The sequence below is a fragment of the Quercus robur genome, chromosome 7 (assembly GCF_932294415.1).
Source record: "Quercus robur chromosome 7, dhQueRobu3.1, whole genome shotgun sequence".
Classification (NCBI taxonomy): domain Eukaryota; kingdom Viridiplantae; phylum Streptophyta; class Magnoliopsida; order Fagales; family Fagaceae; genus Quercus; species Quercus robur.
This window is the reverse complement of record NC_065540.1, coordinates 23,495,737-23,519,025: the sequence shown is the minus strand read 5'-3', so window position 1 is coordinate 23,519,025 and position 23,289 is coordinate 23,495,737. Positions and strand designations below refer to the sequence as shown.

The window sequence follows — 23,289 nt, the reverse complement described above, 5'->3', positions numbered from 1 at the left end:
TTTCACAATTTTTTTGCCACAACTGTAATGTGGCAGAGTGTGACTAGTGAAGTAAAAATAGTTAGTCTATGTGTAAGTAATAGTTAATCCCTTGTAGTCAGAATTATGGTAAAAAAATACGGTAAAAAAACTGTAGAATAATTTGTGGTCATAGAATTACTCTTAATTGCCAAGGTCATGAGCCAAATTAAAAACTTCAAGTTGTCAAATTCATGCACTTCTTTTATGATGTGTTAATAAAGTTATAGATATGCTATGCCAAAAGTATTATAATTCAATCGACATTTTATAATTATTTATAAAAGAAATGTTTAGGGTTTTGTTTGATGGGAGGGAAGTGGAAAGAAGGGGACCGAATTTCCATTATTTGGTTAGAATAATAATTAAAAAAAAAAAAAGAAAAAAGAAAAAAGAAAAAGAAAGGAAATGTGGAGAGAAAGGCCTTCTAGGGGCCCCACCAATTCTTAATTCCCCCCCCCCTCCAAATCCATAAAAAAATACATATGCCCTTGGAAAGTTTTACTTTTTTGTGAAATTACTTTTATATTCTCATTAGTAATTATTAAACTATAATTTAAATGGGTAAAATATAGTAAAATAATTTGTTATGAGTACTATTATTATTATTTTTTAAATTTCTTCTCTCCTTTCTATTTTCCTCAATATCCAAACACATATGGGAAACCTTTTTCTTTTCCTTTCCTCACTCTTTTCTATTCTGTTCCCTCCTCTTCATCTGTTGAATTATAAAAAAATAATTTTATAGTTACTAAGGAAAGGATAGAGAACAAGAGAAATAAGAGTGAGAGTAGGCCCATTATTTGACCTTTGTTTTTCATTGTTTTGTGTGGGACTATTATTTGACTTTTGGTTTTCATTTTTTTGTGCGGGACTTAAGGGGATTGGGTTTTTATGTTCATGCTCTTGTAATATGACCTAGAATTTTTTTAAATAAATAATACTATACGGTTTAATTTAAAAACACACATCTTATAAAATGATGTACTAATTTTTAAATACAAAGTAAAAAATAATTCAAAATTTTAATTGTTATATTATTGGTGTAACACCAATCAATTTATTAAAGTTTATTTTTTACTAAGGATTCATGATCATGGCTCTTTTGCTGAGTGTAGCCCCATTGTGAGCTTCTACAAAGATCGCAATCATGGTTCCTTTGTAGGCTTATGCTACTAGGATCCATATTCCTTGGTTTCTTCTTTGTTTGCTTGGAGTGTAGGCATATTAGATTGCGCTTGCTACATTTCTTGCTTCATGGGTTGGCTAGTAATAGCTAATAGCTTGCGGTTTCCAGTATAGCATTTCTCCTTCAATGATCACTCACATATGTCTTCTCCCATGAAATGACTTGCCAGCATCTCATAGGAGCTGATTAGGGCTAGCCAGTTGGTTTAGTTGGGTGAAAAACACAGTGGCTAAGAGATTGAGTTTCTGAGCTATCTAAGCTAGCAGTTAGTTAAGATTGGCTGTTGCGTTGGCATTTAATTATTTAGTTGTGATGTTAGTGATAGTTAGAATTAGTTAGTGCCTAGCAACTTGTAACATAAACATAATTGTATAACTATAATTTATATTTGATTAGCTACTATAAAGTACATTCTTTTCTCTTTAGTGACCACTTCGTTCTTTCTTCAGGTAATCAGTGAAGAAAGAAGTTTTGGTGTTTTCTCCAAATAAATGGTTCACTTATTTCGTCGCTAAATGTAAGTTTTCAGTGACTAAAAAGTTTTCCTTACTAAAATTTGTCACTAAAAATACATTTTGTTGTAGTGACGCTAAACAAAGAAAGACCATAAATGCTATTTGTCTAGGTTCATATTGGTTTCTCTAGGCATGCACTTCATGGTGTGCACCATTTTTCACCCTTTTGGTATAGATGCTTTTCCCCCCAAAAGGCATCTTTAAAGGGGTCACAACAGAGTATCAAAGCTAGGGTCTTCCTCCCCTCTACCAAACCACGTCTCCTAATCTTCAATAGCAATAGGTCTTGTTTTCTTTCCATGTTTATGGTCTTCACCTAATGACTCATTGGCTGCACAATCTGAATCTTGGAATCCTATTCCTTGAACAATATTTTTCCTATTTTGCAATTCTCTCCCTCTTTTTCTTCTTATCTCCTCATGGAAGCATCTAGAGAAGGTTCTTGAATTCCTCTGAGCTTTCCTAGTTCTTTTATATGAAAGGGTTTAGGTAGGGATGGCAATGGGGCGGGGCGGGGCCGAAGGATGGGATCTTCGCCCCCGCCCCGCATGGATTTTTCTTGCCCCATCCCCGCCCCGCCCCGCATGATGGGGAAAATTTCTTGCCCCATCCCCGCCCCTTAAGGTCCCGCGAAGACCCGCGAAGCCCCGCCCTACACTGTAAAACTCTATTTCTTGTTAATTTTCCCTACAACTATTACCATTTTTTTCAAATAAAATGACATGTTTCAATTATAAAAATATACTTGAAATTATAAATAAATTTATTCTATCGAATCAAACTAATTTTTAGCAAATACTAAATAATATTATCTAAATATTTAACAAGATAATATCACAACAAAAATCTCATAGTATGACACAATAAAATAATCCAAACTCCTAATACATAACAAAATAAAAATTGCCTAGTTCTTCAAAAAGAATCTCCACTTAAATAAAATAAGATGATGATATTTTTGTTTAAATAGTAGGGTTTTAGGGTATGAAAAAATTACCTTTTAACCCTTATTAATGTAGGGCGGGGCGGGGATGGGGCGGGGTGGGTCTAAAAAATGTAAACCCATCCCCGCCCCGCCCCGTGGTGTGGGTCTAAAATCTTACCCCATCCCCGCCCCACCACCTTTACGGGGTGGGGAAAACCCGCATGGGACGAAGCGGGGAGGGGCGGGTCAAGCGGGGCGGGGCAAAATTGCCATCCCTAGGTTTAGGCCCTTTTGGCCCTATTTCCCACTTCCCTTGTGCAAGGGTTTTGAATCTCTCATATACCCACTTATTCTCATACCCAAGGTCGTTTTGTAGAAGACCCTTTGTGGGCATTTTTAAAAAAATTCTCTTTAATATATTTGGGCCATCCTTGGGCCCACTCTTCCCTTACTCAAAGGCTCTTTATATAAAGAGATCATTCTTAATCTCTTTCCCTATCTGGTGATTGGGCCATCCTCGAGTCCCACTTATTACCTCATTCTAAGACATTCTGTGGTAAGACCCTTCCTTAGGTCCCTTTCTATACTTAGTCAACTTGGTGGGGGAATGGGCCTAGGTGCTAACTCTCATTTTTTTTTCCAACCTCCAAGACTTAGTTTACTAGGCTTTGGGCCTTACTCATTGGCCCAAAGATGTGTGAAAACCTGAGTATCAACATGTATTTAATAACTTTTCATGGTTAATGGATGATTAAAATACCATTTTTGGTCACTACATTTTGGTAGCAGTCAATTTGTTCCTTACCATTAACTTACTAACATGAAATGCCTGCGTGGAAAACGATTTGTATAATTGACACACTTTAAGCTTAGGTGACAATAAAACAATATTAAAAAATTTTAATTGGTATTTGAAAATGACACATCGTATTCAAAAATCTAAATAACAAAAACAAATAAAATGAATAGCAAAAAATACAAAATCAGGCCTTACCTCCGCCGAATCAAGTGATCCATATAAGCCAGAAATTTCCCAAACCCATTAGTAGTCGAGAGCCACACCCACCCAAACCCTTAACCCTGGAACTTTTATAACTCCACTAACTAGACAATAGCCTATAGGAAACTAACATGTGTCATTTACTAACTAACTACAATATAAATTATTTACAAAAGTACATGTAGTTTTATGTACAAAAGCCTATTCTACTTGGCATATTCCTGTGTGAGTGAATTTAGTGCTGAGCTGATTTTCATCTCTCAACACTCCCCCTTCAAGATGGAGCAAATGTTGATGACTCTTATCTTGTTGAGTAGAAAAGAAAATTGAGGAAACTTGAGAGCCTTTATGAAATTGTTTGCCAATTAATGTTGGGTAGAAATATGGAAGGTCCTAATTTGCCCATCTTGAATCTTTTCCCTAACAAAGTGGCAATCAATATCTATGTTCTTAGTCCTTTAATGAAAGAGAAGGTTGACAACTATGTGTAGAGCTTCTTGACTATCACAATACAATAGGACAGCTTGTGAATGTTCTATTTGAAAATCCTTTAGCAATGACACCAACCAAACAGCTCACACATTGTTTTTGCCATAGTCGTATGTTCAGTTTCAGTAGAAGATCTAGATATTATTTGTTGTTTCTTTGTTTTCCATGAGACTAAGAAATATTAAATGAAAACACAATAGCCTGTGACTAATTTTCTTGTATATGGACAACTAGCCCAGTTTAAGACAATGAAAGGCCCAATTTTCAACTAGTTTCCTAATTTTCTTGAAAAAAAAAAAATCAAAAACTTCTTTTAAATGTGAAAACTAGAAAAAATTATGCTTTTCAACTGAGAGAATGGCATGAGAGATTAATATGTAACTTGTTGTGCTTTTAAAGAAGTGACATAAGCCTATTTTAAATTTGATTGTGTAATCTTATTTTTCAATAAATATGTAATTAAAGGTCCGTTTGGATAGAATTTATTTTACTGAAATTGAAAAATGAAAACTGAAAAAACTGTAGCAAAATAATTTTTAAATGTGTGAATAGTACTGTGAGACCCATTTTTAATGAAAAAATGGCTGCAAAATGTAGTTTGTGGGACCAGTGAATAGTGCACAGGTGCACTGTTCATGGGAGAAAATTCAAAACTTGCGGCTTAAAAAAAAAAAAAAAAACGCTGAAAGTTGTAAACGCAGATGTGTGCTATCCAAACCAGGCTTAAAGTATGTAAACTTGTGTTTTTGAATTAGTCTTTAGATTAGTCTTTTAAAAACCCTGTCTAAAACCATCGTGCACCCTTGGTGCGGTGGTCCACAAATATAAATGCTTGTAAGGTGTGGGGGGCAAGGGCCCGTTCAACTCTCCAGGAGGGAACTTTATACATATATACACTTAAATTAGGCTAGAGTAGAAATTTTATCTTGTATAAGAAAGGGGAAAAAAAAAAAAATCCTGTCTAAACACTTGTGTTACCTTTTAAAAATTAAAATGGTATTCACAAGGTACAATCTTAGGAGCATCAAGTGTGTATGCCCAAGAGTTTTTAGAAGTTACAAAGAAAGAGGATTTTGAGTTGAATCCTGCAGAAACTACGGCTTGTATATGTATGGCTCCTCCTAGGAGCTAAAAAATAAATGTGGCTTTGAAATCTATTAAAGACACAAATGTGGTAGGTAGTGGCTGTGTAATCCATGGTTGTGGAGGTCATCTAGTAGCCGCTAGTAGTGCTCCTAGTCCTAAAGCAGGTGATTCACTAGGGATGTTAGCCCAAAGTGTGATCAGTCTTCAGCTATATATGTCAAGATTTGGGTCTTTGCTCCCTACTAGTGGAATGTTCTAATTCCCAGTTGTTATCCTCGTTGAAATTAAAGATGCGCCCACTAGAAATCAGTGAGCTGTTATAAATCATTCGGGATTTGGCTTCTTCTTTTGACACAATTTCTTTTCATTTGGCTTATTCTTTTGGCACAATTTATTTTCATGCAATTCCTAAACAATGTAAGAAGGTTACAATTTTGTTATACACACACTTGCTATGATTTTTTTCCCCATATTTTTGTCCCCCCATATATAAGATCTGAGCTCCGTCCTGTGCCTAATCCCTTTTTCATAATTGAATATTTGAGTCCAAGTCCATGTCTTTGGTTTGTATCATTCCTTCCTTTTAGCTTAAGAATGCTTAAGGAATGCCGCAATTAATTAGGAAACAAAATGAACAAGACACAGGTGATAAATCATACATAGAAAGCCCATGATTTTTATTTTTACACCTAAAAAGTAGAGAAAAAAAAAAAAAAACTCAACACATCGCTCCAAGTGTCTACATAAGTCATATATCACACACAGAAAACCACCCCATAATGATATCAACTTCACTTTTGAAATATAAGAATAAACAATTCAAATTTTGCATAATTTGGTATTATCTCATAATTTGAGCAAAGAGCCTTCAACTCACTTCCTTTCACACTAGTGGGAGGGAAAAGTCCAAAAATTGAAGAAGAAAAAAAACATTATAATCCTCTCAAAATAGATCAACCAACACCACCATGTAAACATTTCTCGTCACCAGGATGCCAAATGAAGGCCATGGATAGGATTACCGAATAAATCTGAAGTGAAATTTTTTGTATTAGAATTGAGATGAAACTAAAAGATCTAAACCACCAATCCACCATACATCTACAAAACAGCAAAGAAACTCTTTGAACTCTACTAAAATCGATTCCTTTAGTTGCACTTTTCTCTTGGTACCCGAAAGATTCAAACATCAAAATCAAATACACACATAGATGCCCCCCTCTAATTAAATAGAGCCATCTTGATCCCATTAATATATTGATATGTGATATTCCCTCAAAACAGTTAATAAACAAAGGATCAAAAGGTGATAAATGATCCATAGTAATAGCATTTGAAAAGAAAAATTAGATTGATTATATTAAAAAATTGATAATAAAATTGGTCATTTTCAAGGATCAATTACAGTGTCCATCATCTAAACAAGCTTATAAGAAAAAATAGAGTTGTTTCGGATGCAATGAAAAACACAATAAGCAGAATTCAAATAATAAACCATGTGTTGGTTACAAATTCTATTGCAAAGTCAAATGCTTATTCCTAGTGAATGAATGTACTTGTCATTGGCTTTCAAAGCCGTCAAAAATGCATATGTACTAGAAGCAATAATTTGTTCCATATCTCAAGGTAAGATCATGGTGTAGAAAGCACAAAGAAATATTAATTTTAATTTAGTTTTATTTAATTTTAACAATCAGTTGTACTTTATTTTAAGTCTTAGAAGTTAATTTGGTTGTTTCACAAGGTGATTTTTATAAATCAGACATTGGGATTTTGCAAGTCAATTAGAATTAGAATTTCACAAGTCAAATAGAATTATGACTTTCATATAGTAATCAATATATATTTTTTTTTGATAAGTGACATAGTAATCTATATTGTACTCCTTTGGAGACAATTTTACAATGTTGCTTTTGATTAATAAAAATTTCTCCTGGAAAATTTTCAACAGTCTACTGTTGACTCCCGCTGATGCTAGTTGCTTACTCCTAGCTCTTCCATCTCGCTTGTTATCGACTCCAAACAACCCTAGGTGTTAACTCCTAGGTGATTTTTATTGTTTCCATTTTTCCAATTTTCGTGGCTTCAAGTTTTAGTTTTGTCCTATGTCATAACACCTAAGCCAGTTATATTGTATTAACAAGTGGCAAGAAAACAAACACTCGTTTGGGGATTAATTGAGCTTTTTATATAGAACAAGATTATTCAAGAAATTTTTATTTTGACACTTATCAAAAAAAAAAAAAAAAAATTATTTTGTCAAACTATGGTAAATAAATAGTTTTAAACATATCTTCAAATGAATTGGTTTAAAAGCATTCCAATGAAATAATATTTGATGAAAATGATTAAGGGTTTTCTCAAAAGATGAAAGATGTGAGATATTTTTTCACATAAAATTCCTTAAAAGACATGGTATACCTTTGTTAATATTTGGATCACTAATTTCCTCGTCCATCTTAACACTATCATGGTTGTCACAGTAGCTTGACTTGTTAGACTTTTTTCCGGAACCTCACAATAAATCAATTAAATCTCAATCTTTTAGGCATGAGCTGGATATATAATGGTTTTTTTTTTTTTTTGGGTGCATAAAATCATCATGAATACAATTCCAATTAGATGTTTGTGTAGTTTGAGGCATGGCCCTTTCCTCTGTGTTTGATTGAATTAAGTAGTTCAAAGTGTTTTCTGGTTTGGCTATGTTCCTCGTTTGGTCCAGGTTATCTCTCTGTTTCTTTAGTTAAAGTTATGTCATTCATTCAAAAGAACTACAAATAATAATCAAAATCCCATTGTTGCATTAAAGAAATTCAGAGTTGATGGTTGCTCATAATACAAAGAAGATATTGCAACATCTTTTAAATATATATATTTTTTGATAGGTAAGTTACACGTGCATTTGATAGGTGTTAAGCCCCTATCTCAACTTCCACCTACTCTATCAAATATATATTTATACAAGTTTAGAAGTTTGCAATAAAATGTAGCAAAGATCACTTTTGACATTAAGTTTTTTTAAAAATAAAAATAAAAAACAACTACACAGTGATGGCAACAAATTGAACAATGAGGGAAATGCAACCCGTTTGACCAATGCTTTTAAATAATCTCAAGAAACTGACCTTGTTCCCCCCAAAATATTGACTCAAGAAAATGCCCTAATCATGAGTTGTCAGTAAAAAAAAAAAAATCTCATGTATTTAATTATTGTCAGCATACACACCATACGTAATACACAACCATTTGAAGCATCCAACAATAATTATATTTATTGAATTCTCTACAGGTTTCACATCATTGTATAGACATATTATGAGAGAGAGAGAGAGAGAGATTCACACCTTCAACGTATGTTCATGTGCTATACTGCCAAGAAACTTTAAGTTGTGGGAAAATGCTACAAGACAAAGACATATAATAAAAAACTTGGTATAGTGATTAATAGTTGCTAGTCCAGAAAAAGAATAGTGAGGATAAAGAAGAGGGATAACAATAACAAAATTTACAACTTACACTAAAAATATGACATGTACTGGTACTAATTATCAACATAACTCTATACTTATATAGGCAATAGATACACCAAAATGAAAGTGTCAGTATTTGAGGCATTCCCATTATTGATAGGTTCATTAACAAAAAAAAAAAAAAAAAAAAACTATTTGGTGAAATTCAACTAATACATCTGCTGATCTGCAGATAATTTTCTTTATTAGTAATTTACATGTGCACTTGGTCTTATAATAGATATACCCCACTTATATAGGTGATAGATACAACCAAATGAAAGTGACACATAATTTTTTATTTAAAAAAGATAGTGATTGCACATGTACTAATCTTAAATCGACAACCTCACCCGTCACTTTTCTTTTATAAAAGTAGTGCTTCACTCACCAAACAAACAACTGTGGCATTGTAGAGCACATTACAGGTATAATAAAATTATTGAGAAAAAAAAAATCCAAAAAATAGGTCCCAATTTCATCTCTACAAGAAATGCAGCACTTCTTAATTGATTTCAATTGCTTTTACTCCCTTCAATCTTAATTAGTGCTTGTCAATTTTAACAAACTATAAAATTGTTGAAATTTAATAGGTGCCCACTTCCCATGTGTTTGCTGCATCCCTCCTAATGGCAAATAGGTAAACGGTGGGACTCGGGACTTTACTAGCGTTAACACTTATTGCTTCAAGCACCACTTTGTTTCCATGGATCCAATAGGCCAAAGAGTGTGGGAAAAGATGATAGGAATAGAGTTCCCAATTCCCACTAGCCATTTAGCTTCTATGAGAAAAGATCCCATGCATTCAGTCTTATTCACAAACTTAGTAATCCCAATACTTTTCAACTGAAAATCATCTTCCATTGGCAACCTCTCCTAAGTTTCCAACAATTAGTTGCTTGAGTAGTCTTATGATGAAATCTGTTATGTCAGTTCTTTTCCAGTAAGACCTAGCATGGATTTATTATGTAAAAAATAATGAAATATCACCAGAAAAACCAAAATCTCAACAAACACCTATCTCAATTTTTTTGGCAAAGAAAATTAAGATAAATAACACCTACAAGGCATATCACTTATCTTATGTTTTAAATCTCTCTCTTTTGCTCATTAGGCAAGGTTCATAAGTTACGAGAATTTCATTTATCTTGTCCAAAATAATGGAACATCGAAAAATATCTTAACAAGATTGGTTGGCATTTGTCAAGCAGACCAAATATCATTTTGGATTAAAAGAATCAAATTATTGTCTCAGTATTTGAATTCAAAATGTGAAATTACTCTTAGTACTTCAAAGCTAGTAGCACTTCCAAAGATGACATCTTGAAGATAACGTAAATGAGTTACCCACCTTTTAAGATGTAGAAGTGGGATATCTTGATGACTTGAACATAGGTATAGTCCATTGTAACAGCTGCTCCACATTCATAGTCAAACATACAAATAAATAAAGATTTGAAACAATTAATTATTAGAAATGGATTTAACTTTCTAAATCTTAATTGACTGAATAATAAAATTTTAGTTCATGCAATAGCAGAGGAGCTTACTTTTCACTTTACAATGCAACATTTCTCCTTCTTAAGTGAAGAAGTTGGCCTTGGAAACAAAAAGGGAAAAAGATATGGATTTTTGTAGCTATCAGATGCTATCAAATGGAAGGCAAAATTGGTTAAGAGATTAGTAAGGCAGGGGATCAGCAAAATAACTTCTGTACAGTGATGCCTCAGAGGTTTGAAACTCCCTTGAACCAAAAAAGAAGCAGCAGAAATAATCATTTAGACGAATGGGCCCTTTCAAGATTTTATCACAATAAGCATTACATGATCCAGCATGCCTTTATAGATCTAAAGCATTTTAATGTCTAAAAGTTGAACCTTTAACACCTAATCTACTTAATATTAAATATAATATCATAAATCCAGAATACATTAAAAAACAACGATATAACTTGAAAAAATATATATAATTGCACAGAATATAGAAATCTCATTCACGTCCGTCTTTTAACTAGTAAAGGATATGATTCTTAATTGTTGCAGGAAATTTTCCAAAAAAGTTACATTTTCTTATGCTTTCTATCCAAATCTAAAAGTTCTCAACAGTGAAACCACATTAGAAAAGATAGAAAATGGAAAAGAATAGTAAGCATGGGAGCAATGAGATCAATTAAAAAAAAAAGTACTTTTAGTTAGAAGATCAAGATTTGGCTGCAAGCAAATTCAGGTTTAAATGCACGCTTTTGTTGTACTTGGTTTGACGATGTAGAAAAGAAGTACACAAAAATTCATAGGGAGAACTATAGATAAGCATTATAGAACCCCACAAATATGGCTATCATAAAAAATAAAGAAATTTCCAATTAACATGGGACTATTCAATAGCAAAATTTTGACTCTTCTCATAAGGAGGATAGTCTCATTAGATTTGACATTGCCACTGAATACATGAGCATTTCTTTGAAGCCAAACATAATAAAACATTATAGACCAAGCAAGTTTGCATATGATGCATATAAAGCTTTTACCCTTCAACTTATTTGTATCCCACAAAACCACTTCATGCATGCTGATATGTACCTGGTAATTTATTAGACACCATGACTTAAATTTCTCTTAAAGCCTCTTTGAGAAAGGATACTCAAACTCAATGAACAAGTGATGATTCCTACTTGCAAGGTAGATCCTGCAGAAGATGCATAACATGTCACCTTCATCATTTTCATAGCCTATCTCATGTGGAATGTCTAGTTCTCTAAGCAAGACAACAAAATAATAAGGGAGTGTTAGGAATAATATATGAATCCCAAGTCAAGTTCTACCACTTCACTTCACGAAATCTGGTCCATATTTACTCCCAATCTGATTTACACCAGATGAACAGAACTGCAAAGTTTAGCAGTTTCTTCTAAATATGATTTGATCTCACTATGTACTACTCAAAACATGCTCAATGCATTATTTATTATTCTTTAATTAGAAGGAAAAATGCAACTGCACCTTAAACGGATTCAAACATTGAAGGAAATTAAACAATTACATACCAAATGTTGTTAAAAAGGAAGAAGAATGAATATGATAATAATAATAATAACAAAACAAATGAAATCAGGATAGCTTTCTTTGCTTCGTAATACAGTGATACTCTACATACCATAACCCCACATTCATCCGTCAAAACAGAAGATTGGAAAAATAGTAAGAGATCTTATTAAGTCTATTCCTTCAAGTTGACTTACAGCTCACCCAACTTATATATATAACCTCAATATCATCTTGAATCTTCATTCAAGTTGAACTCAAGTATTTCGGTTTTTGGTAAAAAAGTAACAATATACAGATTCAGCACACATAGCAAATGCATATTATAAAAACCATCATAGATTCCAGTCCATTTCAATATTAAGCATTGCATTCACCAAAGCAACAAAAAATGGACATGAAACAACAAAAGCCAAATCGAATAACATGAAATTAAGAAAGGGAGAGAGAGAGAGAGAGGCACCCAAAGAATGGTCTACTGTGTCTTCGAGGATATTTTCTAACATCATAATTATGTGTTGTTTGGAAAATGAAGAAGAGATTGAATAAGAGAAGAGCTCCATCTCCAAAGTTTACAGCTCCGCTCTCTGCTGGGCTTTGCCGTCAGAGACAAATTCTTCTTCGCTTTTGGAGTCCTATTCCAGCAAGTATGTAATTTCTTCCATTGTTTTTTTTTTTTTTTTTGATAAGTTTCTTCCATTGTTAAGAACCCTGTGATCTGAATCTGAAGCATAAGAAGTGGAGGAAACATGTAGCAAAGGCGGGAGCTCAGTGTCATTTGGAATCGAGGAAGACCCACAACCATTCATAGCACACGGAAGCAGCAAGCAAGCAACATCTGAATTTTGAGGATAGCAGGTGCATTCCACATTGACCCCCAACCATTTTATCAAATCAAGATGATTTATTGGTATAACCTCAACTTCAATGTGATTCTGTTCAGATAGTTTTTGTTTATTCAATTTCTCAAGGGGTATAGTCAATAACCACAGTTCCTCTTCTGTCCAATTTTTATAGAAACCTGAATATAGTTGTTTACACCCATTGATGGAAATGTTAACATGACAATTATGGTACATATGTGCCTCCCCCGTTCGAAAAGCAATACAGATGGCTAATTTTGAAAACTTTTTACCAACCCAGAAGGATACGGAATTTCCAAAAGTCTAATGGTTGAATTTTAAGTACTTTGGAATCTCTGTTACTGGTACTGTAAGATGGTACGAAATTTCATATTCAGATTCAGATTCAGAGTCAGAGTCGGAGTCGGAGTCAGAGTCAGAGTCAGATTCAGAGTCATGAAAGGGATCCATTGATATGTTGCTTCTTGCACCTCCAAACTGTTTACATTAAGCAAATACAGGAAATTGAAGTCTAGAAAAGTAGAAAAAAAATTTGATTATTTATTACCTAAACATAAAGGGAGAGGGAGAGAGACCTCACCTGAATCAATAATCTGCTAACTGATTGTGGATCCACCGACGGGCATTTGCTTACAGACACACATCTTACAGATTGTGGAAGCGTTGGAATTTCCCGAAGCCGCTTACAATTTCGTATGTGAATAGTTTCTAATCTAGCTAATCCGCTAATGCTTTGGGGAATACTAATAATATTGGAATCATATATATGAAGTTCTCTCAATAGGGGGAAGTATTGAAAATCTAATTCCGTTATATCTCCATCCCAAGAGTTGAGCCGCAGATATGTCAAGCTCAGAAACCCATATCCCAAAAAGCCATCAAAGGAATTGGCAGTGGGAATATCTATTTCCTCGAGCAGTTGCAATTTATTGCGGCTATGCAGAAAATTCCAAAGGTTTTCATTGTTAGATAGCTCTAAACGGTGAAGCCCTTTGGTGAGATGCGTGAACGATGAAGGCCATTCTCTAATACCACTATTAGCCCGCAAATATAAACCCCGCAAATATTTCATTTCAGGGTGAATATCAGGAAACTTCTCAAGCCTTCCGCAGTTTTTTAGATCCAAGCTTTGAAGGGATCTCAGCTGGAGGCGGCTTGGAAGAATCTCAAGTTTTATGCAGCTTTCGAGGTACCACCTTTTAAGCTTATCAAGATCTCCAACTGACTCATGAACCTCTATTAAGTTTTTACAAAGAGAAATGTCCAATAACTCTAAGTTTGGGGCACAAATAGCAGGAAACTTCTCAAGCCTTCCGCAGTACCTTAGATCAAAATATTGAAGGGATCTTAGCCCGAGGAGGCTTGGAAGAATCTCAAGTTTTATGCAGCTTTGGAGGTCCCACCATTTAAGCTTATCAAGATCTCCAACTGACTCATGAACCTCTATTAAGTTTTTACAATAAGAAATGTCCAATGACTCTAAGTTTGGGGCACAAATAGCAGGAAACTTCTCGAGCCTTCCGCAGTCTCTTAGATTCAGGTATTCAAGGGATCTCAGCTGGAGGCGGCTTGGAAGAATCTCAAGTTTTATGCAGCTTTCGAGGTCCCACCATTTAAGCTTATCAAGATCTCCAACTGACTCATGAACCTCTATTAAGTTTTTACAATAAGAAATGTCCAATGACTCTAAGTTTGGGGCACAAATAGCAGGAAACTTCTCGAGCCTTCCGCAGTTTTTTAGGTCCAAGCTTTGAAGGGATCTCAGCTGGAGGCGGCTTGGAAGAATCTCAAGTTTTATGCAGCTTTCGAGGTTCCACCATTTAAGCTTGTCAAGATCTCCAACTGACTCATGAACCTCTATTAAGTTTTTACAATAAGAAATGTCCAATGACTCTAAGTTTGGGGCACAAATAGCAGGAAACTTCTCGAGCCTTCCGCAGTCTCTTAGATTCAGGTATTCAAGGGATCTCAGCTGGAGGCGGCTTGGAAGAATCTCAAGTTTTATGCAGCTTTCGAGGTACCACCTTTTAAGCTTGTCAAGATCTCCAACTGACTCATGAACCTCTATTAAGTTTTTACAAAGAGGAATGTCCAATGACTCTAAGTTTGGGGCACAAATAGCAGGAAACTTCTCAAGCCTTCTGCAGTAACATAGATTAAAATATTTAAGGGATCTTAGCACGAGGAGGCTTGGAAGAATCTTAAGGTTTCGGCAGTGTGTGAGGTCCCAACTTGCAAGCTTATCAAGATATCCAAATGACTCATGAACCTCTATTAAATTTACACAGTAACACATGTCCAAATTCTTTAAGTTTGGGGCGCATAATAAGGAAGGTAATTTTGTAATGAATTTACACCCATCGAGATTGACATTTTTCAATGCTTCAAATGCGCGACCCTACGGTTAAAAAAAAAAAAAAATTATTTCCACAAATTTTTAAAATAACATTTAAAGAAATCAAAATTCATCATTTCAAAAAAAATAAAAAATAAAAAATCATATATACTAATACTCATACCTGTTTTAATAGTTTCTCCAATCTAATCCGACTATTTGGCATATTCAACACAACAAGACTGTGAGGGTAAAATTTTAATGGCAAGGGAAAATCATATTCTGACCACTGAAGCAATCTTAACTCGTTGGGGAGATATTTAAGCCCTTTAGAAATTCGTACATTCTCAACTAAGAGAAATTTGAGATTTCTCATATTTTTGAAAGCATCAACTTGCAATTTCACCAATCTTGGTTTAGGTGAGTACCACATTATGCCTCGAATTTTATTCGACCCCTAGATAGGACAAAGAATTAGTTGCACTTCATAATAGAATTTGACAAAAGTATAACAATTTTAAAACTTTAAATGAAACATATATGATAAAATTATATTTTCTGCGATATTGAACAGGGAAAAACAATCAATGAAAAGTATTTGGGAAAAAAAAGGTGGAGCAAAAAAATTTATACCATGTTTTCAATCAGCAATTTATAAGCATCCTCATAACACCATATCCTACTACGATTTTCAAGTTCATTAGATTCTTGTTCAACGATTTCTCTACCCATTTGTTGTAGCAAGTCATGCATCCACAATATGCCCCATATGTCAACAGTTATGAGACACTTTTCAATAAGTTTACTAATACCCAAACTTGAAGAGAATTTGCAAGCATCTAATACATTCACAACTTCGTCCATTTTAAATCCCTTAAAAAAACATGCAATATCAAGAAAAATATCCCTTTCTCTTTTTTCCAATCCATCATAACTAATCTTGAGTTTATTAGTAATTTCTCCATGTGGAATCTTCTTATACTTTTCGACTGCACATGTCCAGTGATCTATACTTTTGCCATACAAATCAGAACCCATTATTACCAGAGCTAATGGAAGGCCATCAGCATAAGACATAATTTGCTCTACAAGATTTGAATATCCTTGCTTAGGATTATTGCTTCCAAAGGCGTGCATATTGAAAAGAACACGAGCATCACGTGGATTCATTTTTTGAACCTCATAAGTTCTTATTTGAGGATCTCTTCCAACATTGGGTAGAACATTTATGTCTCTTGTTGTTATGATGACTCTGCTTCCTGAAGCAAGCCAGTTACAATATTCAAGCAAATTTTCTATCTCTTTTGATTGATCCACATCATCAAGAATTAAAAGAACTTTCTTATTGCAGAACCTTTCTTTTATCATAGTGATTCCTTCAAGTACACTATTCACCTTAACAATTCTACTTCGTAAGATCTTAGAAAGCAGTCTCTCTTGTAATTGGATAATGCCAGCGTCTGTCTTTGAATTTTCTCTAACATTTTCTAGAAAGCAGCTTCCTTCAAAACAATCATTAATTCTATTATAAACGGCTTTTGAGATTGTAGTCTTACCCACTCCCCCAAGACCATAGATTCCTACCATGAAAACACCATTGGACTCCACATCTAAAAGCGATTCTATGGCTTCTGCTTGAGAATCTACTTCAACTGGATATTTAGCAATAGGTAATTTTATGTGAATTGATTTAATACTTGATATCTCTTCAATAATTCTTTTGATAAATTCATATTCATATTCACTGCAACAACAAAATCACAAAGCATTAAAAACAAATAATGAGTTGTAGTCAAAGTAAATATAAATATGTAGATCAACTGAGTTAAATATATCCAATTTTGTGCATTAAAAAATTGACATATTTTTAATTAAAGTAAATGTTATATAATTTAAAGGATTGATTGATAATTATCATTTAACACATTCATTATTATTATTATTATTATTATTTTTTTGGTTAGAAAATTAGAGTTGAGCTTTTAGCAAAAAATTGCACGGAAACTCCCTTAGTGAGGAAACAAACTTATAATATGAGATTACGAAATTTTGGAAAAATTTTCTAAGAATTAAATGAGAGAAAATTTTAATTATTAATATTATCCGATTAAATTCTTCTATTTCTACCATTTAATAGGGGAAAAAAGAATATATTCAAATTTTTACCTTAAAATATGCTTTCATAATTCGGCATTTAGTAGTCATAATAGAACAAGTAAAAGTTTATAACAAATAAAAGAACATAGAGTCTCACTAATGGATAACATTATCTGAGTCAAAATTATTCCATTGCTATCAATATCATCGACCTTTATAGCTTAACTACAAAGTAAGTAAAAAAAGGGATATATATAAAATACTTTCATAACTTGGCATTTAGTGGGAATACCAAAACCATTAAAAATTTGTAACTCATAAAATCACACAAGAGTAGGTATTAGTTAAATACATACCCATTCTTGTATTCATGTCCAGACAAGTTAGCTACTTCAGTTAAAGCTTCCCTCCATCTCTTAACCTTCTCCATGTCGTCTTTGAATTTTTTCTCATGGTTATCTAGTGCTTTCCCAAACTTTCCCTCCTTTTTTCTAACTTCGGATGGAATCACTTTGTAGAAAATTGGATAAACCTTTCGGATCCGTCTAGTTTTTCTGCACTCAAGAATCTTGACAAGTTCATCCAAACACCAATTTGAAGATGCATAATTTTCAGACAATACAACGATCGAAATCATTGACATTTCAATGGTTTTAAGAAGTTCCTTTGAAATTTCTTCTCCCCTCTCAAGATTGGTATCAAAGAAGGTGTTTAAGCCATAGCTACACAAAGCATCGTATAAATAGCCTGTAAAACCATAACGTGTGTCTTCACCTCGAAAACTCAAGAAGATATCATAGCTCCATCGCAGCATGGAAGAAGAAGAGGAGGTTAATTCTTCTTTAGTTGGGGAAGCCATCAGTATGATCTGTTAACTGAAGACTGGAAAAGATCTAAAAAGAGGAGTAGAAGGAGGAAAGAAATATCAAATTAAGATGTAATGAAATGGGAATTATATATAAGAGATGAGTGAATGCGGGAAATTTGAAAGGTTTTGACTGTGATTGAGAAATGGTTAAAAGGATGATGATTTTCAAGAAAGTGTGCTGGAATAGAATCGAACTGGAAATTTGGAATTTGATTGGGAAAAGAGAGAGTTTGGTCCTCACAGAGGAAAAGATGGCGAGAGAGCTGGAGAAAGACAGAGAGAGGGAGGTTATGGATTCAAGTGGAAAGTAAAGAAGAAAAAGGAGAGGAGGGAGATATATGGGTATACGTGTGTGGTGGAGAAAAAATAAAAAGAAAAACAAAAGAGGAAACTTATGATGGAAAGATAGGGGAAATAATATGAAGAATAAGAAATGTCAATTTAGAAATATTATTATAATATTTTTATAATAAATTTTAAGAAATATATTGTTATTAATTAATATTAGTGGGTAAAAATATAATTTTAATGATGGGTTAAAATTAAAATTTATAACAATTTTTTATATAAGATTTTGTTATGATTTTTATGAAAGTATTACAAAAAATATTATGAATGTAACAATTTTTATTAAAAATATAATTGTTTAAAATAAATAGAGGAAGGAAAAATAAAGTTTAAAAAATAAATAAAATAATAATATTTAAACGAAATAAAAAAGAATATAAAAACTATTGAAAGGTGAATTTGAAAACGTGAGCAAGTTAAAGGTAAATATTGTTGCTAATTTGCTCAAAAAAAAAATATTATTATTAACTGTCCAAATAATAAAAAATTTAGATAAGATGTCAGAGATGCTCTGATACTGAAATAGGCATTTAAGATATCAAAAGTAGCACCGACCAATTGTGCAGTCAAGTCAATAAAGTGCTACAACACTCATGAGTCATGACTTACCTTTGTTATAGTCAATAGGATTTTATTAATGTGTGTTTTAATTTCTATTTTTGAAAAAAAAAATTTAAAAATTGAAATAATAATGATAATTTTTTTAATTTTTGAAAAAATATTTTTAAAAATAGAAAATGTACCCTAAAGACACACATTAACTAGACTCTAATCAATAAAGTAGAGGTCCGTCCATCTTTCCACGAAGTTTCTGCGATGCAAATTCTCCAACGAGGCTATCCCCACACATTTTTGATTTTCCATAAAGAAAAAAAAGTGGGAATCGATTTTCCACGCGTTAATGATGATAAATAATTAAATATCAAGCACCAAGGTTCATGATTCGGTTGGTGGCATTGGTTTTAAAGGAAACTAAAAAAAAAAAAAAAAAAAATTTCTTTTTCCCTAATCAACTCTTCACTAAATAACATTACTCGTATTATTTGTATTCTAATATAGTCGTAAGAATACGTAATATAACAAATCAAAATTCCAAGATAAAAGAATTTTTGAGAAAAAAAAAATGTATGAATGAAAGAAAGGAAAAATAATATAAGAAATGATAATTTAGAAATACTATTATAGTATTTTCACAATAATTTTTAGATAATATATTGTTATTAGCTAATATTGATGAGTAAAATATAATTTTAGTTGTTGGTTTAAATTAGAATTAGTGACAATTTTTCATATAAGACTTTGTTATAATTTTTATGAAAATATTGTAAATGTAACATTTTTTATTGAAAAATATAATCGTTGAGAATAGATAGAGAAAGAAAAAATATAAATTAAAAAAATAATAATAAATAAAGAAATAATATTTAAATTATATTTAAAAAATTAAAAAATCGGTTAAAAAATATATTTAAAAAGTGAATAAATTAAAGATAAATATTATTGTTAATTGGCCAAATAATACAAAAAATTAGATACAGATGGTCTGATACTGAAATAGGCATTTAATCAAATATATCAAAAGTAGCACCGAACAATGGTACAGTCAAGTCAGTAAAGTGCTTCCACGAAGTTTCTGCGATGCAAATTCTCCAACGGGGCTGCCCCACGCGTTTTCGATTTTCCCATAAAGACAAGAAAGTGGGAATCGATTGCCCATTAAACTTTCCCTCCTTTTCTGAAAACGCCGAAACGCGCACCAAGGTTCATGATTGGATGGGTGGCATTGGTTTTAATGGAAACTGAAAAAAAAAAAAATAAAGTTTTCTTTTTCCCTACTCAACTCTTCACAAGATAACGTTACGTATACTGAGCATTTACACCAGACCTTACAAATGTGTTAAATGTCAAAGATTTAGTACATTTGACACATTAAATATCGAAAAATCCTTTTATGAAATGTTTTAAATCTTATAATTTTTGTTAATGGAACAGTATGGACAACCATACTAAAAAAAAAAAAAAAGTTTTTTATTCATTTTTATCTCTTCCTTTTTTTTTACTCTCTTTTTTCCCTCTCTTTTTTGTTGTTTGATGAGAGAAGTTAATATATTATTTTAATGTGTAATAAATATTATTTTAATGTGAATGATAATACATCTGATAAATGAGATGTTGTAAAATGATGTGATAAAATAATAAAATAAACTTTTGATGTGTCAAAATAACTTTTTTTTTTATAGAACATCTATTGTGAATACTCTAATATAGTCGTGAGAATATGTAAACAAACCAAAATTTCAAGATAAAAAAATTCTTAAGAAAAACTAATAGCCAAGACAATAATGGGTTACCACTTAAAAAAGAATTTGGACTAATTGAAACCTACCACTATTATTATTTTTTCTTAAAATATTTTTATTTTTCAAAGTAGGAGGAGAAAGGAAGAAAAGAGAAATAAAAAGGAAGGTAGTAATTCTTTAATTTGGTTACCATGAAAGAAAAGAAAAGTGTAGAAGAAAATAGTTTTAAAAAAATGAGCCCACATAAATAACATATTATTATATGAAATTACATATTTAAATTTACAATGGTAATACTAGTCAAATGATTGTAATTGCTTTTTAAATTGCAGTATTCTTAGAGGTTTCAATGTGACAATACAAAACTATTAAGATTTTCTACGCTACACTCCTTACAACCAATGCTCAAATTCAGAGAAAATTTTGACCTTGTCATGAATAATGTTCCACATTACAATATCCCAAGATAAAAAAAAATTATATATGAATATTGTTCTCATAACAGTGAAAATTTTCTTCTTTGACGTTAAAAAAAAAAAAAAAAAAAAAAAAAAAAAAAAAAGTGCACAAAATTTGTTGTAAATATATTTGAAAATTTCCCGTAATTATTCTTTTTCTTGGCATTTTATAAGTTTAAAGATCTTCTAGAGATAACTTAGAGGCTGCTCATCACCTAGTTTTTGAGATGAAGCTAATAAATAGGAAGATGATGAAAAAAATTTTTAAAAAACGGGGGGGTGGGGGGAAGAACCATGTTTTACATTACCCGGTAGAATAGACATTAAAAAACGAACATCTAATTATTAAAAAAAGAAAAGAAAAAAAGGCTAAGGTATAGATGCAGATGCAATGTTATCCACGTAAACCCACCAACTTTCATTTACCCAACTGGATTGAGATCCCACGCAAGTATGCAACACCACATGAGGTTTACAAGGTTTAATAATTTTGAAGGGCTTAATTTTGAGAGATGAAATCGAACCGGAAATTTGGAATTAATTGTGAGAAAAAGGGAGACAAACCGGAAAGTTGCCTAAGTTTTAAATTTCAAAGTCAATATATTGTTTTAATTCTGAAATCTTCATGAAGTTAGCTTCTATGAAACAAAATATCTAGTTTTCCAACAGAACTTCCCAGACATATGTTTCAACGTTCTGATTTATCAGAACCAATTGTGGGATAGCAATTTTGATAACACAAATTTTGAGCACCACAAATCTAATTCTAGTTTTGTAACTATGAGGTCTCCATGTGTCCCCTGTTTCTCAATCCATGTCTCATTACTATTTGATGAGGAAGAAAAAATCCTATACGGGAACTTCTATAGACTTGGTGCCACACTATCTAAGATGCCACATTCGAAGCATTGTCCCCTATCAGGCTAAATTCTGGTCCTGGTCATAGTATTGATAGTTTCATAGCTCCTTTTTCTGACATATGACAGAGCACGTGGTGGCATACCTCCCTTTTCCATGCTTGGAACTTTCAAAACTGCTGGGTCGTTGTAGGAATTTACATCACCTTGAAACCTATCCTAAGGCTGTTTAGCTAGTTCTTACCTCAATGAAGTTTTTCAAATCCTAGGTCCTTTTGCTTTTCAACTATCCAAAATTTGTAAACTATCAAGTATCAATAAAAATATACTATCCTCATAAAAAAAAATACCAAAAAAAGTATGCTTACCATTTTGTCCTGAAACAATAAAATTGTCTGACATGTTTATGAACTGTAAGCCAAAATGCAAGGATCACCAATCCAATGCCAAGACCACCTATGATATCGATCAAACTGTGCATTCCAAGGTAAATTCTTCCTAGCATTTAAATCAAATTACAGTTTAAGGATAAGCAACGATACACTACAAAGGCTTCCAACAACTTCTAAAAGAAAAGTAAACTTACCAAAACCAATGAGGCTCACAAACAAGCAAACAAGGGCAAGCCCAACAAATTTCATGGAGACATCTTCATATTGAATATAAGACAAGACATAGTGCAAAAGGTACCTGAAAACCCCCAGTTCAAGGAGGACTCTACAGTTAGTATACAAAGACAAGGTTCTAAAATACAAAGGCAAAAAGAAAAGCTCTCCACTTGTCCAATTACAAATCAAGAATCCAACTGTTGTAAATAAATGCATGCATGCTTTGGGGATTATTATAACTGATGTTGAAGACCTATAATGGTTAACAGGTAACAATATAATAAAAACAAGAAAAAATCCTATTTACTTTATTAATTGATTGATGTTAATTCACTGCTAATACGAAGATTAGTCTAGAAAAGCGAAAGTTTTAAAATGATGTGTGAACACCATTGGACTTAACTCATGACGCATGATTTTTAAGCCTCTGGAAATATCTTTAGTAATATTTCATGCCTCATTAGCGAGTGAGGCCACCATAATTAGCTTGAATAAATTTTGTAACCATTTCACCTCAACGTATATTGTCAAGGCTATGCTCCAAATCTCCTCTAAAAAGAGAACCTACTCGAACACCCGCTAAATTTTCCTAAATGGCTACACCTTGAATATTTCGGATAAGAAATGGGAAATGAGGAGCAAAGATGTACCCAGATAAGCAAACTGTGTTAAGAGTGTGAGAAGAGGGCAATCCATATTCCAATGCATTATCTTCCTCATCTTTTGTAGCAGTTATTCTCCTAACAGGTGGTGAACTGGGTCTGGGAGCTGATACCATATCCT

General features: G+C 32.7%; 1 protein-coding gene across 19 annotated transcripts in view; it reads right to left on the bottom strand.

Moving 5' to 3' along the window:
* The window catches only part of LOC126692830 (lipid phosphate phosphatase delta), a 57,065-nt gene that overhangs the window by 10,844 nt on the left and 22,932 nt on the right, over nt 1–23,289 (bottom strand). Inside the window, exons 4-18 of one of the 19 annotated variants that reach the window (XM_050388606.1) lie at nt 23,157–23,287; nt 22,485–22,588; nt 22,267–22,396; nt 15,604–16,714; nt 15,155–15,427; nt 14,698–15,033; nt 14,039–14,283; nt 13,216–13,831; nt 13,072–13,112; nt 12,236–13,029; nt 11,311–11,416; nt 10,282–10,475; nt 10,083–10,145; nt 8,567–8,622; nt 5,982–6,253 (exon numbers count right to left, since the gene is read on the bottom strand). The exons of 3 other annotated variants lie outside the window; for them this stretch is intronic. In XM_050388606.1, coding sequence (XP_050244563.1) covers nt 12,939–13,029; nt 13,072–13,112; nt 13,216–13,831; nt 14,039–14,283; nt 14,698–15,033; nt 15,155–15,427; nt 15,604–16,714; nt 22,267–22,396; nt 22,485–22,588; nt 23,157–23,287 — 3,078 coding nt within the window. In that variant the 3' untranslated portion in view covers nt 5,982–6,253; nt 8,567–8,622; nt 10,083–10,145; ... (1 more) ...; nt 11,311–11,416; nt 12,236–12,938. Of the gene's footprint in view, nt 1–5,981; nt 6,254–8,566; nt 8,623–10,082; nt 10,146–10,281; nt 10,476–11,310; nt 11,417–12,235; nt 13,113–13,215; nt 13,870–14,031; nt 14,284–14,445; nt 14,491–14,697; nt 15,034–15,154; nt 15,428–15,603; nt 16,715–17,423; nt 18,333–22,266; nt 22,397–22,484; nt 22,589–23,156; nt 23,288–23,289 lie in introns of those variants that run through there. 15 more of the 19 variants (XM_050388613.1, XM_050388602.1, XM_050388600.1 and 12 more) reach the window with 15 other exon arrangements.